Source organism: Carex rostrata, chromosome 7, assembly GCF_964058835.1.
Source record: "Carex rostrata chromosome 7, lpCarRost1.2, whole genome shotgun sequence".
NCBI classification, from domain to species: domain Eukaryota; kingdom Viridiplantae; phylum Streptophyta; class Magnoliopsida; order Poales; family Cyperaceae; genus Carex; species Carex rostrata.
This window is the reverse complement of record NC_135924.1, coordinates 5,706,925-5,724,020: the sequence shown is the minus strand read 5'-3', so window position 1 is coordinate 5,724,020 and position 17,096 is coordinate 5,706,925. Positions and strand designations below refer to the sequence as shown.

General features: G+C 33.1%; 1 protein-coding gene and 1 non-coding gene across 2 annotated transcripts; one reads left to right on the top strand and one right to left on the bottom strand.

Annotated features, from left to right (window-relative positions):
* Window positions 1-11,682: 11,682 nt before the first annotated feature.
* On the top strand, window positions 11,683-14,991 carry LOC144556524 (acyl-UDP-N-acetylglucosamine O-acyltransferase). The gene is made up of 4 exons (XM_078304904.1): window positions 11,683-13,585; window positions 14,131-14,352; window positions 14,465-14,584; window positions 14,714-14,991. The coding sequence occupies exons 1-4, from the start codon at window positions 12,503-12,505 to the stop codon at window positions 14,762-14,764; spliced, it is 1,476 nt and encodes a 491-aa protein (XP_078161030.1). The 5' UTR covers window positions 11,683-12,502; the 3' UTR covers window positions 14,765-14,991.
* A 629-nt stretch (window positions 14,992-15,620) lies between these two features.
* On the bottom strand, window positions 15,621-15,719 carry LOC144557684 (small nucleolar RNA snoR27). The gene has a single exon (XR_013512762.1). It is a non-coding gene; the product is annotated as a small nucleolar RNA snoR27 (small nucleolar RNA).
* Between the last annotated feature and the right edge of the window lie 1,377 nt (window positions 15,720-17,096).

The following is a 17,096-nucleotide window of genomic DNA, read 5'->3' as shown; positions in this document are numbered from 1 at the left end:
GATGGGATAGTAAAAGGAAAAACCTTCATTTTGTGTTGATCTTATAATTACTTTGATCGTGTAATGAGCTAGTTTCATTTTTTATTGTGCGGCACATATGACATATTGCATCCATGTCTATTTTGATGCATGCATTTTTTTTCTTTGATTTTGCAATTGTATAACGATTTTTTTATTATTCCTTTATTAATATTCTATTGTATATGTTGTTGTATTTTTTTTTTGGGTAAAAAATATTTTATATGTTGTTGAGGAAGGAGAAAGGTAAAGGAGAAATGAAGGATTGGAAAGAAGAGGGAAGGAGGGGTAAATTGGGAATTCGTATCCTCTGCATTAACTCAAAAGGGAATCTTTTGAGTTAATGAATCTTGACGATCTGATCTGTTTTAAGATTCGTGCAAACTAGATCTGCACTAATATTAAAGAGGCTCCTATATCATAAGCATAAATCGAATTGGCTCCGTTTAAAATCAGACGGTTGGGATTCATTAACTCAAAAGATTCATTTTTGAGTTAATGCAGATGATACGCATTCGTAAATTGGAGTCTTTAAGGATATTTTGTTAATAATTTTAAAAGAGAGATATTTTATATGATAGATTTTAAAAAGAGGACCTTTTATAAAATTTCCTCTCAAGAAAAGGACCAATTAAGATTGATCAAGATTTTGGACATAATTTGTGACTTCAAGAAAGATGCACAAATAAGTATTATGATCTGATCATGACTCATGCAGTTAGAATTTTAAATTAATTAACTTTTTTATAAAATAATTAAAAAGTATAATATTAGGTATCATATGCTTTGTGAGGTTAGGTTTAGTTGGTTCACCCATTTTATATTTCTCCAAAATTATAAATAGGATTTGTGCATACTCCACTTATTGTAACAATAAATGTATGTTAAGTTTGAAAATTAAGTTTATCAATATTGAGTTATTGGAGGAAAATCAATGGAGGGGTGTTTTCGTATAGAGAAGGAGTGTTTGACCTAGGTAAAAAAGAGGAAGAAAGATCTCCGGTAAAAAGATAAGAAAGAAATTGAGAAGGCTTGGTGAAATCTCTTTTAGGACGAGAGAGAAATAAAATAAAAAAAAGAGGCACGTACAATATTGGAGGGAGTAGTGTAGAATGGATCAAGTCAATTGATCTTTTTTTTTATTTTTTAAAAACTAGTAATAAAGTAGATTTTTGTTTTATAATTTAGTAATTTACAGTAAAATGTTATATGTACAAGAAATTGATCCTTACATTTTTGTGAAATTTTATAATATTGACCTTCATTCTTTTTAAAAAAGAATGATTTGTGTATAATCAGAAAGATTTTTAGCATTTAGAACTTTTTTTAAAAAATATCAAAAGGTAACACTTTTTATTTTATATTTTCACTCTCTCACTCACATTTATTATTAAACCTTCTTCTTTTACCTCCATTTAAAATATTCTGCCTCTGCCCCTGACTTAGGAAGGATCTCTTCGTTAGTTAGAAAATTAGCTAGAGAGTGCCATTCAAGATATTGTTAATTGACACCCCTGAAATTAATATATTTTTATTTCCATCAATCTTTACACGTTTAAAATATTCCGAAGTTAGATCGTATTATAATGATTGTTTTAAATTTGGACTCACAAATCAATTAAAATTGATTCTTTAATTTGTTATAGTAAACAAGTCTAGGAATTTCTTATATTTTATAGAAAACAAGTTTAGGAATTTCTTATATCAATTTCAATTACTAATTTCATGTTTGTGTTTTGCTTAATGTAACAATACATCCATTTTTTAATATTTTAATAACAAAATTTTATAATTTATATGTTAAGATAAATTAAACCGTTTGTTGTGATCTATATTGTTTTATCTACATGCACATAAATAATTATCACTTTTTTATTTTAGTTTTGTACGAATCAACAAGTTCAAAAATCAACGACTAGAATATAGCCACATTGGTCTATTTCTGCAAGTTCTTGATACTAATCAAAACAAATCAAAATGTCATGATCTTTATTCTTTACATGTGCATAAAAAAAATAATATTGATCATATCTAACCGTTTTATTTCGATATTTAAAATTTAAATTATTATAGTTTAAAATTGGAAGTACAATAGAAAAAAAATAAATAAATAAATATTTGAACTCTCTTAATATTTTTGGATAATATTGTCTAAATAAAAAGATAAGCAAAAATAGTAACATTAATATGATCCGAATTTTTTAGTTAACATTTTATAAAAAGTAAATACAAAATTAACATAATTTCTTACAAACATTTTAATATTAGTCGAAATACAAAATACGAAATACAAATATATATATTCTGCGCACTGTCCAACATAGAAAACAGTAAACAAATAACTCTCTAATAAACAGAGTAAGATAACAAGAATTGTTGTCATTAATTACCAATTTACCATTTACCAAACAATACAAATCATGTTATCTTTAGACTGCCACGTACACAAAAAGAGCTCCTTAATTTTAATTTTATGCCCAAAAACAAATTTTAAGATAACATAAGAAAAAAGTCTATTAAAATCACAGTAAAAATCACACGTGTATATATGATAATATATAGATTCATTTATCAACTACCCCTTTTCAATTTCTGACGTGTTCATCTTAATTTTGTTCGGTAAAAATAAACGTGGTGTTTATTGTCCCAATTTTTAATATAACATAACCTATATGATAACAGGTTTAATTTATTATAGAGAATAATTAATGTTTACAACCAATGTGTTAAATATGGTCACACAAATTGAAATACTGAAATAATATTTTTATGAGACCAATTGAATAGTATAATGATGAGCTTTCAGTCACTTTGGATGCGTATGAGTAGTTTGTTCATCTAATTTGCACTTCTTGAGAATTATACATTTATACACACATCTAGAACTAAAAGTCACCGAATTGTAAAATGACTATTAAAAAAATAGGAATTATTAAGTTATTGGAGAAAACTAATATATACAATAAAGAAGAGAACAAGTTGAGATTCCGAAACAAGAGAGAACGAGAACAGCATACCAGAAGTCGAACAAAGAAGACGACCTTAATTGCTGAATTTCTAGATACAAAGAGGCGGTGGTGAAAGAGACACCATGCGGACACAAAATTATATGACGTTGTCTTCCCAAGAGCCCTCAGCTTCTGCTGACCCTTCATTATTGGAACTTAACCGGATAAAACAATAGAGTGAATGTCTCGCGACTCTTCATGAAAGAAGAAAGACTTGAGTACCAGAGGGAAAAACAACATCTGGATAGAATAGAAGATGCTGTTTTTCTTATCAGAACAGCTTTTAATACTGATTTTTATTATTCAAGGATAATGTTGTGAATGTATTTTGTACTTTTGGAAATACTTGGTGTACAAATTTATGGGTACATGAGCTAGAATAACTGTTGAGAAGGGTAATGAAGATAGAAGAAGGATTATAAAAAAAAAAATTCCGGATAAAAATGATAAACAGAAAATTGAAATATTCATTCACATTCTTATCCTTGAGAAAACTTACAATACCATCATAGATTTACTATGCAAGGAGAACTTGAAAGGTATTAAGTTTCTCCCTCCGTGCATTGTGCATTTTTTATAATCATGTATTATATAAGCCATGCACAACCATTGGAATCATGTCCCTGAGAAACCATGGATAGAAGAATTTCCACGGCCTTGTGACCTTGTACATGACAGTATTATAAATCACAAATTAGAATGGGAGTAGCTTACATTGCTAGCGCCTATATATATCTCTTGTTTCCATCAGACATTTGTATTAACTCAATGAATTTTTTTTAATGGGCTACAATTTTCTTTTGAAAAATTTAACATAGTTTATCTTTTCTATAAGTCTTATCCCCTTATTCCTTCACTTTATCTCTCCCAAACATTTATCCCTAATGAATACATATATATACTGGGAACATTTCTAAATAGTTTCCAAATGTTGTTATTTAAATATTGGGAAAATTTCTAGTGTGTCCATACAAACTTTCAAAATAGCCAATATCCCCATCAAAACACTATAATATCCAAAATCACCATCAAAACATAAGATTATTTCTTCTATCCCCTTTTATCTATTTAATCTTTGATTTAGTTATTTTAAAAATCAAATCGACACATTTACCCTTTCATTTCAAACCATCTTCTCCCCTCTCCTTCACGGTATATACACACAAAATATGAAATTAGAACTGAAACAAAGAATTTCCAAGCATGAATACTGATTAGTGAATTGTGGGGCGACTATTGGTCAACTTTGAGAATTTAAGAGAAGGCCAAGATAACAGGTCTATACTGCTCATGAGGAGTCGGTTCAACTGAAATTCTTATTAATTCTGATACTGTCTAAGGAATAAAACAATATCAAAAGGATATACAAGAAAGATTATCATCAAGGACTCAAGGTCTACAGTTCATTTTTCTGGACTAATAATATTTGAGTCATTGATATATAAGAAATTATCTCAAATGCTCTCATACTTCTTTAATTTCTTGAGAAGTACCGATACAGTTCCTCATTAATCCCTCATTTTTTTTTACAAAACGAAAATGAAACACAGCAGCGAGGTAGTTTTGACACCTCTTTGTGATATATCCGATTTTTGTACTTGAAGGACAAACTATACACTCATTTACTTTAAAAATTGCATGGTGATATGTTGACATTAAGGCCCTATTCGGCGCACCGATGGGACTGGGTGTGGGCATAGGAAAAATGAAAATTTGAACTGTTTTTTACTGTTCCGTGGGAAAAAAAATTTAGTTGAACTGAATTTTTTTTTTCCCACGAAACAGTAACGCGGCCGAACAAGCCCTAATTTGGCAAGTTCAATGAGTGTGTTTGGGGTCAGGTGGCCCAGCTAAAAACTTGATTTGTGACCAATAAATGGGAAGTGGGATGATCATGTTTTATTAGTGTTGTTTGAAAATTTTCTAGTTCACCAATTTTGTAAATTTGTTTATCTGTTCTCTAATTCTAAGTTTCAGATTTTGTGTGTATACCGTGAAGGAGAGAAAGAGGAAAGATGATGGTTTGAAATGAAAGGGTATATGTGTCAATTTAATTTTAAAAATAAATAAATAAAAGGTTAAATAGATAAAAGGGGATAGAAGCAATAAGAAGCAAGAATGTTGAGTTTTGATAGGGATTTTGAATATTGGCAAAGGCTTCTATGGACATAAGGACCTATTTGTAAAATGAGCATATTTTTATTTTCAAAGTTCAAACAGTCGATCCGAACCATTCATCTTGTTTTCCATATTAATATGTGCTTGGAGACCAAATTTTACATTTTTCTGAATTGTTTTACTATTTATTAAGATGGGTACAAAATTCAATGGTCTGAATTTGATATTTTTTGTACCCATCTTAATAAATAGTAAACAAATTCAGAAAAAATGTAAAATTTGGTCTTCAAGCAGATATTAATATGGAGAACAAGATGAACGGTTCGGATCGACTGTTTGAACTTTGAAAATAAAAAGGGTGTTCATTTTACAAATAGGTCCTTATGTCCATAGAAGCATCACTCTTGAATATTATGATGTTTTGATGGGAATATTGACTATTTTAAAGTTTGTATAGGTACACTAGAAATTTTCCCTTAAATATTTTAGTCCCTCTGTAAGTCACTTCAATGGCTACATAGAAAAGTAAATGTCAGTCAAGGTAAAACATAATCAAATAATTTGTATTTGTATTTTTGCAAAATCAAGAAAAAAAAATATCTAAGATTGCTGGTGTGATTCTTGAGGGCTTCTACGATCTCGGCAGTTGCTGTATGGAATGATATCCTCTGCGGAGTGCGGAGCTTTTAATCTGGTCCGTTCGTTTCGGATTGGACGGACTGAATTAAGGGTTCACTAAATTTTGAATTTTTTTAAAATTTGAGCAAGATCTGATCTAGTCCTTTCGATTCGAAACGAACGGACCAGATTAAAAGCTCTGCACGGAGAAACTCTGGAGAGAATACTTTCCCGTTGCTGTATTTGGATCATCCTCCACACTTTTGCTGGATATATTTGTACCAAATGTACTCCTCGTTGCTTGTGCCTTTGGCATCCTCCATCTTCTTAGCACTGTTTCATCTTTACCAAATATCAAAAATCATACATGGATCCTTTGTAGAAATCGTATACATAAACCCTTATTATTATGCACGGTTACTGTGACCGTGTATAAAATCACCAATTTCAGTCCTTTTTTTTTATATATCTGACACGATTCACTTGTACATATTATATTGTGGTTTGTCACATGTAAAAAATGCAAATGTAATTTTTGTTTTTCAACTCAATTTGAAGATCCCAAATAATGTTTTGAAAATTGAAGATTATATAGAATCTATAAAGTTCGCGAGATTGTAATTTTTTTTTTTTTTTTTTTTTTGGAAAATGGAAGAGGATCTGTATGCACATTTTATGTATTAGGCAGAGTCAATTGAAGTATTATCTTTTAGTGAAAAGATAAATATATAACAAGATGAAAGGTCAATTGCCATTAGAAATTTAACTAAAGCATTGCAAGAAATTTAAAAAAAAAAACATGCAGTGCTTAGACACGACATCACAACACAACACAACATGACACGATGGAAACATGTCATATGAATCAACACGTGCACTCCACTGTACAGTTGATAACCTGTGGTGTGCACATTGTTTCGTGTCTATATAGGTTGCACTTAATTATTTGTTTGGTAACTAATAATAAAGAATACTGGTACAACAATTGCAATCTCATAAGAAGCAAATTGACATAATCACAAATCAAGCACTAAAAAAAGCAACTCTGTTAATGTTTGAGCAACAAGTTCTCTATTTTAACAGTGTGTTTGTATCCAAAGTTGTCTACATTTTATTAGTTATATGACTAAAAAATTGTAAAATGACACGTATGTGTAAATGTAAATTATTGATATATTTATGAGTAGAACTAGGATGTTCTTAAGCTCACTAAAGTATTTGGTGAGCTTAACTCCAAAACCCATCAAATTGGTTTCAAATGACGAATCCGAATCTGAAACCCGCTTATCTTATGAGTGATGCGTCTACATGTGAAAATTTTAAACATTGAATTAATTTAGTATAAAGTCAAGCGGTTAAAAAACGTTCAAAAAATGAATGTACTAAAATTAATTTATTAACCTTCTAATTTTGACCGATTAACTTTATACTAAATTAATTCGAATGTTTAAATTTTTCACATGTAGACACATCACTCATAAGGTAGGCGGATTCCAACGGTTCGGATTCGTTATTTGAAACCGATTTGATGAGTTTTGGAGTTAAGCTCACCAAACACTTTGGTGAGCTTAAGAACACCCTAGTTCTACTCACCAAACATATGGAATGAAGTAAAAAAACCCAACCAATATCACTTAATGAAGAGAGACGAAAAGTGCTCCAGACTGACTATATATGAGGAGATGTATTTAGATTACCATGGATTAGGAGAAAACCAAATTGCTGGCAACCTGAGTCCATTTATGCCCTCCAAAATTGGTTCTATTTTTCTATCATTCATGTGATAAACTCCATTATCATTAAAATTCATTAAAGGGCCGACGGATCTTGTATCAACAATTAGATCTTTTTCATCGGCAAAGTAAATGCAATTCCCATGGCATTCAGGGTATAAATATGAGTCCAAGCATAAGGTTCTGTTGCAACCGACAAATATCACTTGATCGTGAAGATTTTCTAATTTTTTCCAGATTTTACCTTCGGATTCCTCTTCTAACCTATATACTGAAGATCAAAGTGTCTGCGCCGTTATATAATGAATAAATCTAGAAATCAACAATAGGTCTCCAGATGATTCAGCGAGATAGTGTAAACTGGTATTCAACATTTCTGGTAATGGTTTAATAATAAGTGTAACCTTTGTAATAGGATTTGTTTCAATTGCAAAAATGTAGGCATTGTCATCGACGAAATATAAGTGTCCTTTGAATTCAATGACATCATGAATGTGAGATCTAAATGTATCGATTACTTTCCATTTGTCGTCTCCAATCTTACAAATGTACAATGAACCGCTGCCTATTAGAAGTGCAATGGGAATCTTTCCAATATACCAGGAAAACCTAATTACCAGCCGAGGTGGAAATCCCCAAGGTAAGATAGGTACAGGTGTGGCAGGGGTATCGTCACTTTTGTGATGGGATTCAAGAGGTAAATGAGGTTCATGTCTTTTATATCAATGGTTGACAACCATCCTCTCCAGCTTCCACATATCCATTTGTTACGAATTTCTGGTACATGGAGTTTATTCACCTTCTTCTTGGTAATAATATAGAAATAGTGTAATTTGTTTTTCTTTCCACTTTGTGGTAGCAGGAGCATGGGAAGAGGATGGAACAATTGAAGGTCACTTCTTGGGTTCGATTTTAGACTATGGGCAATAGAGCGCCATCTTCTACAAACAGTAATGGAATGTAGGTAATCTTTCGGAAAATCTATACTACTAATAATTTCAGCCACCATCTCATTTGGAAGCTCATCAGACCAGAACCTATTTGCGTCTTCCTGCACAACAAAACCAAGAGATCATTAAATTATGTATGTATATGTATGTCACTGCAAAAATATGACACTATCCGCAAGGGTAAAAAATGACTATTTACGATGGTACACTGACATAAAAGTGAATTTTTTAGCGTATCAGTATTGCGTGTGTGATTTTGTTCCTATCTTAAAAATATTAAAAAAATTCCAAAAATTATAAAATTTCATCCTCGAGAATGTTTTAGTATGGATATCATATTGAGCAGTTCACATTGACATTTGAACTTTAAAAATGAAGAAATAAAATATGAGGTATGATGAAGTATTGAATTTAGAAACAACAATATTATAAGAGGTTCTGATACTTAATTATCAGTGTAGAACAATAATTCCCTGCCCCTTCATTAAAATGAGAATGGATCTCAGAATTCATATTGTCATGATCCGAGAGACTAGGTTTCCTTCTGATCCGAGATAATAAATTAGTGACCAACTTTTGTGCTTCATCAATCTAACTGTTGATTAAATCCTTGGAATAACTACAAAGGTCTGCCATTCTTTTTCAGAGAAAATCAGGCAAATTTATATATGTAGGGTTGATGAATATGCTCCCGGTAGATAATTTTTTAAACATTATAAATAATATTATTAATAGCCTCAACAAATTTATATATTTGGATCCGTCTCGTCCTCCCCTTTCCGAAAAGTGGTCATACACCCAAATTCGACTTTCCTAGCCAAAGTTATGGATGTTTAAAGTTTTTCCGAAAGCTGAACTTTGAAAATTCATAACTAACTGTAGAAAAATCCAAATAAATTAAAATTTGTCTCAATTCTGTGTATTTTTGAATGCTCTACATGCTAGTGTAATCACTTTTACAGTTTGGTTCATATATCAATCCATACTTGCTGATTTACCAACAGAGGTCTCTGTATCAATTGCGCCGCTATTGTATATTATATGTACATATATTATACATATATTATAAAAAAATGAGTTTATAAAAAAAAAGGCCGGGCCATGGATTTTTTCCACGGTTCCAATTTTTTAATGGGACCGTGAAAAAAATTCACAGGTGGAAAAAAACGGGGCCGTGGATTTTTTCCACGAGTCAGACATTTTTAAAATTCTGATCATACCCTTTTTATTTTTATTAAATTATTTAAAATATTGGATAAAAATAAAAATCTCGGCAGATTGTATGTAACTTGTTTTAAAATATCATTATTATTTATTAATAATGTCCCTATTTGTTTTTGAAAAAAAAAAAGGATAATGTGTTATGCGCAGATTTTTGCGTGGATGCCTGATCTTCTGGGCAGATCTGATATGCGTGAATGGTAGATTTTGAATTTCCAAAAAACCACTAGTACGGTCAGAAATTTTAAAAATTAATGCGGTAACTAAAAAAATTTCGGGACAATAGTTGTATTTTGACCAAATTTTTTTATTTATATCCAAAAAATAAATAAAATTTTAAAAAATAACCCAATTGCGAGTGAAATTCAAAATTTATCCAAACTGGTTATCCAATAACCGGATTTGGGATAAATGTCCGGTTAGTGGTTCACCAAACTCAAGAAATAAAACCGGTTCACCACTAACCGGAAAGTTGGGTTTTTTTTTTTTTTTTTTAAAAACCAGAAATTTCTAATTTTTTTTATTTTTTGTATTAAAATATTAGAAATGTTGAATATATTTCTTTGAAAATAGATGGAATACAATATAATTTGATTTATTAGAAAGACTGCAACAAATAACCCGGATCAATATTTTTCAGGCCGGATTTTTCGCGGCTGTAAGAAAAATTAATATATTTCTTTATGTGTTATTGGAAAAAAATAAAAATGTTTAGATTCTGAGTTATTGATCCCGGTTCAAAAGTCACTTCTAGGTAATCCAGAAAATATTGTAATCTTTCTAGTACATTTAATTTATAAAAAGTTGTATCTATTTTGAAAATTCTTTTTGAAAAACAATCATTAAATAAATTAAAGTTTTTATTTTTTTTTCAAAAATAGATACAACTTTTCATAAATTAAATGTCCTAGAAATATCACAATATTTTCTGGATTATCTAGAAGTGACTTTTGAACCGGGATCAATAACTCAGAATCTAAACATTTTTATTTTTTTTCCAATAACACATAAAGAAATATATTAATTTTTCTTATAGCCGCGAAAAATCCGGCCTGAAAAATATTGATCCGAGTTATTTGTTGCAGTCTTTCTAATAAATCAAATTATATTGTATTCCATCTATTTTCAAAAAAATATATTCAACATTTCTAATATTTTAATACAAAAAATAAAAAAATTAGAAATTTCTGGTTTTTTTTCAAAAAAAAAAAAAAAACAAACTTTCCGGTTAGTGGTTAACCGGTTTTATTTCTTGAGTTCGGTGAACCACTAACCAGACATTTATCCCAAATCCGGTTATTGGATAACCGGTTTGGATAAATTTCGAATTTCACTCGCAATTGGGTTATTTTTTAAAATTTTATTTATTTTTTGAATATAAATAAAAAAATCGGTATTTTGACAACACAAAAATTTGGAATTATTATTCGACAGCAAGCGCTACAGAGTCTCGGGCACGCACATCCACTACAATCCATTCGGTAATTAAGCGGATGTGCGTATTTTCATGTAGAAAGTTCAAACGAAATACCAAAAAAAAAATAATAATAATAATAATAATAATAATACCGGGAACATCAATGGATGGATGGATGGATGGATGGATGGATGGATGATGGATTGATGGTTATCCACTCAACGCCAGTCGGCGACTCGCACCTATCTTTATCTTAAATTCGATGTGCATCTACTAATGCGTCCGAACTTTGTAACGAGTCATTCATTTACCATTCAAGACCGTCGATTAGACTCACTACAAAATTCATTTACGAAGTAAGAATCGGATCATCATCCTCTCTTCCTCTCCTTCCCAAACAGCCAGAGTGCGTATCCTCTGAGGTATCTCACATTTTGCGTGACCAACGTGTCCGGTGCCTATTCGTGGAAAGCGCGGCGGCCAGTATTATTTTCGCTTTGTGATTCGTGTGGAACGTACTTAAACGGTTAAAATTTTCTAGAATGTCACGCAAAATATGAGGTATCTCAGAAGATGCGAATTCAGCCAACATTCTGGATTTATGTTTAAACAGAAATAAATTTTCAAAATTTAATCATTCACGAAAAAGAATCCTTCAGCGAATCTCCTCTCCAGGCCGCATCTTTCTTTCTCCCTACTCGCTGAACCAACCTCCTCCGACCAACCACCATCTCTCTCCTCTTTCCCATAAAATAGGAAGAAAAGGGAAGCAAAACAAAGAGAAGTTTTCTCTCCTTCACCTCCTGTTGCTCCCTCTGTTTTCCCCTCTCTCTCCGTTGAAATTCACTTGGTTTTAATGGAGATGATGGCCATGGAGATTGCTGAGTCCTTGTGTGCTTACCTCGCTCTCTCCCATGGCAAACAAGATCTACCAGCTACGATACAGCGAGCGCAACGGGTACCTACGCTTTGTAATCCGAGTATACCTCAAGTCAATCGAAACTAGGGTTTCTTCTCTCATCTGCGTTATATTTCTTTGTTTAAAAGAGGTTCGATTTACCCCCCAAATCTCTTGTTAGGTTACTGTTCATACTGTAATTAGTTGCTTCTGTAGTCAGAGTACATTTCTTATACAAGAAGCTGGGTTTCTGTTTGCTCTTCTTATACAACTAGCCAATTTGAGGGGAATTTGTGAACAAGCCCTTTCTAAGTGTTCATCTTATGGATGGAAATGTGCGGATACATCACTCTACCTTACTAATTGGTGCATTTTCGTATAATTTTTGCTAGAAACAGATCTGAATATTAAATCTGTGCAAGTCTCATCATCTAAAATTCAACTAGAAGGGTTCTTATTCCCCCGGTTTTCTTTTTATTTCAAGCAGTACTTGGAATTGGGGTAGTGGTATCTTCTCTGAAATGGTAGGGAAGGAATTAGATCTGAGAAAAGAAGGCCCAGTAGATCTGAGGGAAATTGCTGCTAATACAACACTCAAGGAAGTGAGGCAAAAGGGCCACACTTACGTGGAACTGAGGCGCAATGGCAAGCGCCTAATTTTCTTTTGCACCATTTGCCTCACCCCATGCTATAGCGACACGGTTCTTTTCGACCACCTGAAAGGAAACCTACATGCGCGTAGGTATGTTGCTGCCAAGGCAACTCTCTTTGGGCCAGTCCCATGGCCGTTCAATGATGGGGTTCTCTTCTTTAGCAATTCGCATCAGAATCAAATTGAGAAAGATAAAGATGCGGGTTCACAAAGCAAGGCATTGGTGATTCACTCTGAGAGTGAAGTTACTTCACGGTTAAAAGATGGATTTAAGCATGGTAAAAATCGTCATAAAAATCTCAAACTAGCCATTTGTGGTAGTAGCAGTAGGGCTTTGAGCCGTAATGTATCAGATAGTGCTCTCGTTATCCCGAAGGTGTTGCTCAAGGAGGCAGCTTCAAATCTTAAGGTACAACTATTGGGAATTGGTAATGTCTCTTATAGAATATTGGAAAAGGATGAATCTCCTGGTAGGATTACAAAAATATGGTGTGCATGGATGGGCAAAGAGCAAGCAAACCCTCAAAACGAAGTGGCAATGACCCAAATGTGTAATTTTGCAGTAGTCAATTTCGGCTACACCTACGATCTCGGCAGAAAGTGTGGTTCTGACGAGTTAGATCCACTACTATCGGCCGGGTCCTACTTCATGATTGACGATGCAGGTCAGCGTGGTACAAAAAGGAAGAAATCGTTTTCAGATCAGGAAGCATCATCTGAAGAATCGAATGGTCAGATTTCACCAGAGAAACGAGACGGTGAGTCATCAAAGCAGTTGGTGAAGGTTTTCTCAAGCAAGTCTGCGAGAAGAGAGCTGAGGAAGCAAAAGAGGATGGCAGCCGAGCGAGCGTGTGATATTTGTGGACAGACAATGCTTCATGGCAAGGATGTGGGGGCTCTGCTGAATTGCAAGACGGGATTTCTCGCATGCAGCAGTAGAAACGCAAACGGGGTGAGTACAAAAGTTCTCTCTCATTTTTTTTATGTGTGTGTGTGATGAGTGTGACGGGTGTGACTTTACCAAGTGTTATATTTAGGGTGACTTTATTTGGCTGTTTGCTAGCAAATAGGCATTTAGATGACACAAATTTGCATCTCAGGGGTGATTTGAGTATTTATAATTACTTAAGAATAGTAAATTTAAGTAGTTTCATTTGTATACTAGTAAATCATGCCGCTGTTTGTCTAAAACTAATGCAATTATCCATAATAGGGTGAGTGTAGTTGCACTTACCTGTAAGCCTCCAATTTTGCTGTTTCCTGTGTTTACACACTATGCTGAAAATAATAATTAAAAAAAAATGATACAGAATTTGGGGTATGGTGCTTCAACCAGAGCCAAGAGAGTCAGCTTGTTATATTGTATTGATAGAAGAAAATAAAAAACGAAGAAATTTCTATAATTGATACAATTAAATTGACAGCAGTATTTATAATTACTTAATTCCGTTGGTAATCGAGGTTTTACCAAACTCAGATCAATAAATTATTGTGCAGGCTTTTCATTTATTTCATGCTTCTTGCCTCGTGCACTGGATTCTCCTATGTGAATATGAAATACTAACAGATCGACTCAACAACCCGAAAGGCCACAGAGGCCGGAAGCCTAAAGCAGGTCAGAAAAACCAAATCTCTTCTGTGCTGTGTCCCGAATGCCAAGGTACTGGTATCCATGTGCAAGAAGAAGAATATGAGAAACCAAGCATCTCTCTCTCTGAGGTATGCTATTTTAATTTTATGGGCTCCTAAACTTTGGAAAGTTTTGCTGGGCATATATGTAAAAGAGCAGTGATTCCTTTAATGTTTGTACTTAAATTCTTTTTGAGAGCAGATGTTTCGACACAAGCTAAAAACTATTGAAGCACACAAAGCATGGATGAAAAGCCCTGAGGTCCTTGAGCACTGTTCCACCGGCCTCTATTTTCCTTCTGATTCTGTTGACAATGCTCAGGTTAATCCCAATCCATATTTCTTTTTCGGCATGATCTCTCTTATAAGACATATTAGAGAACCTGGTGTATTTGATACCAGAAATGCAAAAAACAGAATTAATGTCGACAGTTTACCTTTCTCTATGTAGGATAAGGTGGTGCCGCTAAAGCAGATGCATTTTTACCGAGCTGATGAGTAGAGAAGGAAGCAACTGGCAAAGAGGTGAAAGATGAATTGTTTCTGTTGTAGATCTAGTAGAGCAGCTGTAAATAAATCTGAAATGCCTTTTTAACTTTAAGAAAGAACATCTCGGTATAGTTTGTTAGTGTTTGACTTCGTAATTGTTTTATGAACATTTGGCAAAAATTATGTGGAGATGAGAGATGAGATTAAAATATATACGATTTCATCGTTGTTCTGCAGTCAGTCGCAATTTTTTTTCTCCTGAAATTGAGTTACTAAAAATAGCTAATAGCCTAATACATTATCGTAAATTAATTTATACACAGCTTATGTGTTATGCTTGAAAAGGCTCGTACCTCGTATTTATTTTATTATCCGAGGCACACTTTTTCATCGTCATTTTTTGAATTTATATTATTTTAATTATTCAGAAAAGAAATCTGGAAGTTAATCATGGTGCTCATGTTTTATTCAAACATCTTTTCGTTGAGCCGACCAAAACACAAACTCAAATGCATAAATGACATCATGTCAAGAAACTAAAAGCATTACATATTTACATATCATTTAAATGTTAAGAATCTGATTTTTATCTAATAATAAAAGACAATCATCTTCGTATGAAATGAATGTAAATTAATTTGAAATCCGGATAAAAAATCCTTCGTAAAAATTAGAGTATTGGCTGTGTTAACCCGCACCACTCTTCTCAATAAAGAATACATCTGTCTGACTTGTCTCATCAACTAGTCAAGTTCACTGCTTAAAAATGATCCAAATCCATCACAACACAACAAACAAGAAGAGAATAGAAACGGGGACCTTAGAAAAAGAATGCACGAGACGAAAAAAGCAGAGAATGATGAAGAGCTTTTGGATCTCAGTATGCTGATTTGTCATCTATGAAAGACATTTTATTATGACCTTCTCAGGAAGATAACGCAGTTTATATTCTACATCATTGATCCAACGCCTTGAAACAATTGATGGCAAAAACAATACAAATCAAAATACCTCGGGCACAGAGACGATGTTAAAGCTTGGTTTAGAGGGGAGAAATGGAGAGAGATGGAGGCGTCTAGGGTTTAGATTTGTAGATGGGCTCGACATAAATATATAGAGAGAGCGCTTGTCCAATAATAATATTTTTTTTTACATTAATTTATATTGCGCTTTTAGACAGGGAGTTAGTTGTAATATTTTCAGCTGTTTTCTGATTAAAAAAAAGGAAAAGAACTTTTTGTATTTTTTTTAATTAAGTCATCGAAGTTTTCCTTAGTTCAATATACGACTGCAAATGGGTCCGATTAGGGAAGCGTATCCTTTGCGGAGCCAATTCTGGTAGAGCTGTGCGGAGCTTTTAATTTGGTCTGTTTGTTTCATATCGGAGAAATCAAATCAGATCTTGCAAATTTTGAGAATATTTTTTTTTTCTTTTTTTCAATTCAAAAAAAAATCTGATTTGATCTGTCCGATCCGAAACGAACGGATCAGATTAAAAGCTCCGCAGGGATTGGCTCCACAGAGGATACGCTTCCCCGATTAGGGGTGTCAACCAGCTAGCTCGGTCCGAGGCCGAGCTAGGTCCTAGCTCATCTTGTTAATTCTGGACCGAGCTAAGTTGAGCAAGCTTCTAAGCCATTCAAGTTAAAACCTCAGCTTCAACTCGTGACAAGCCATTCTGAGCTAGTTTGCGAGCTGAGTCTGGTTGGATCTTGTTTTAAGAAAAAAAAAAAATTCTGCAAACTTTTTGGATCGAGTTAAACAGAGTTAAACAATATAAAATTTACACAAATTCATACAAATTTACAAATTAATACCTAATCGAGCTGGCGAACAAGCTAGGCCCCAGCTCGAACTTGTTAATTTTGGACCGAGCTAGTGGTGAGCTGGCTCGTTAACAGCTCAATCCAGTAACAAGCGACTCAGGTACGAGGCACGATCGAGCCACGAGCTATGAGCTTTTTTGCCACCGTTGGCCCGATCAAGTTGAATTAGACGAAGTTTGAACTCGACTCAGAAATATAATTAATGAGCCAAGTCAATTACCAGTCGAGTCAGCTTGTTCGTGTTGTGCACTGATTGTAAATCAAACGAAATTGAAAGACGCATCAGAAATATATAACAACGACTAAATAATGTTGAAAGATATTTTAACATCCAGTTACCAGTGGCTGAGCCAATAGCTTGTAGGGGTGAACAGCTGTCTAGCCTTGGATTTCTTTTTCTTTTTTTTGATCGGTATTACATTGAATGCTGTCCTACTCTGATTTGTAAATTGTCCAATTACACAATAATTAAATAACGGCCCGAATCAAAAATTCTTGCATCAGTCCATATTTCTTACC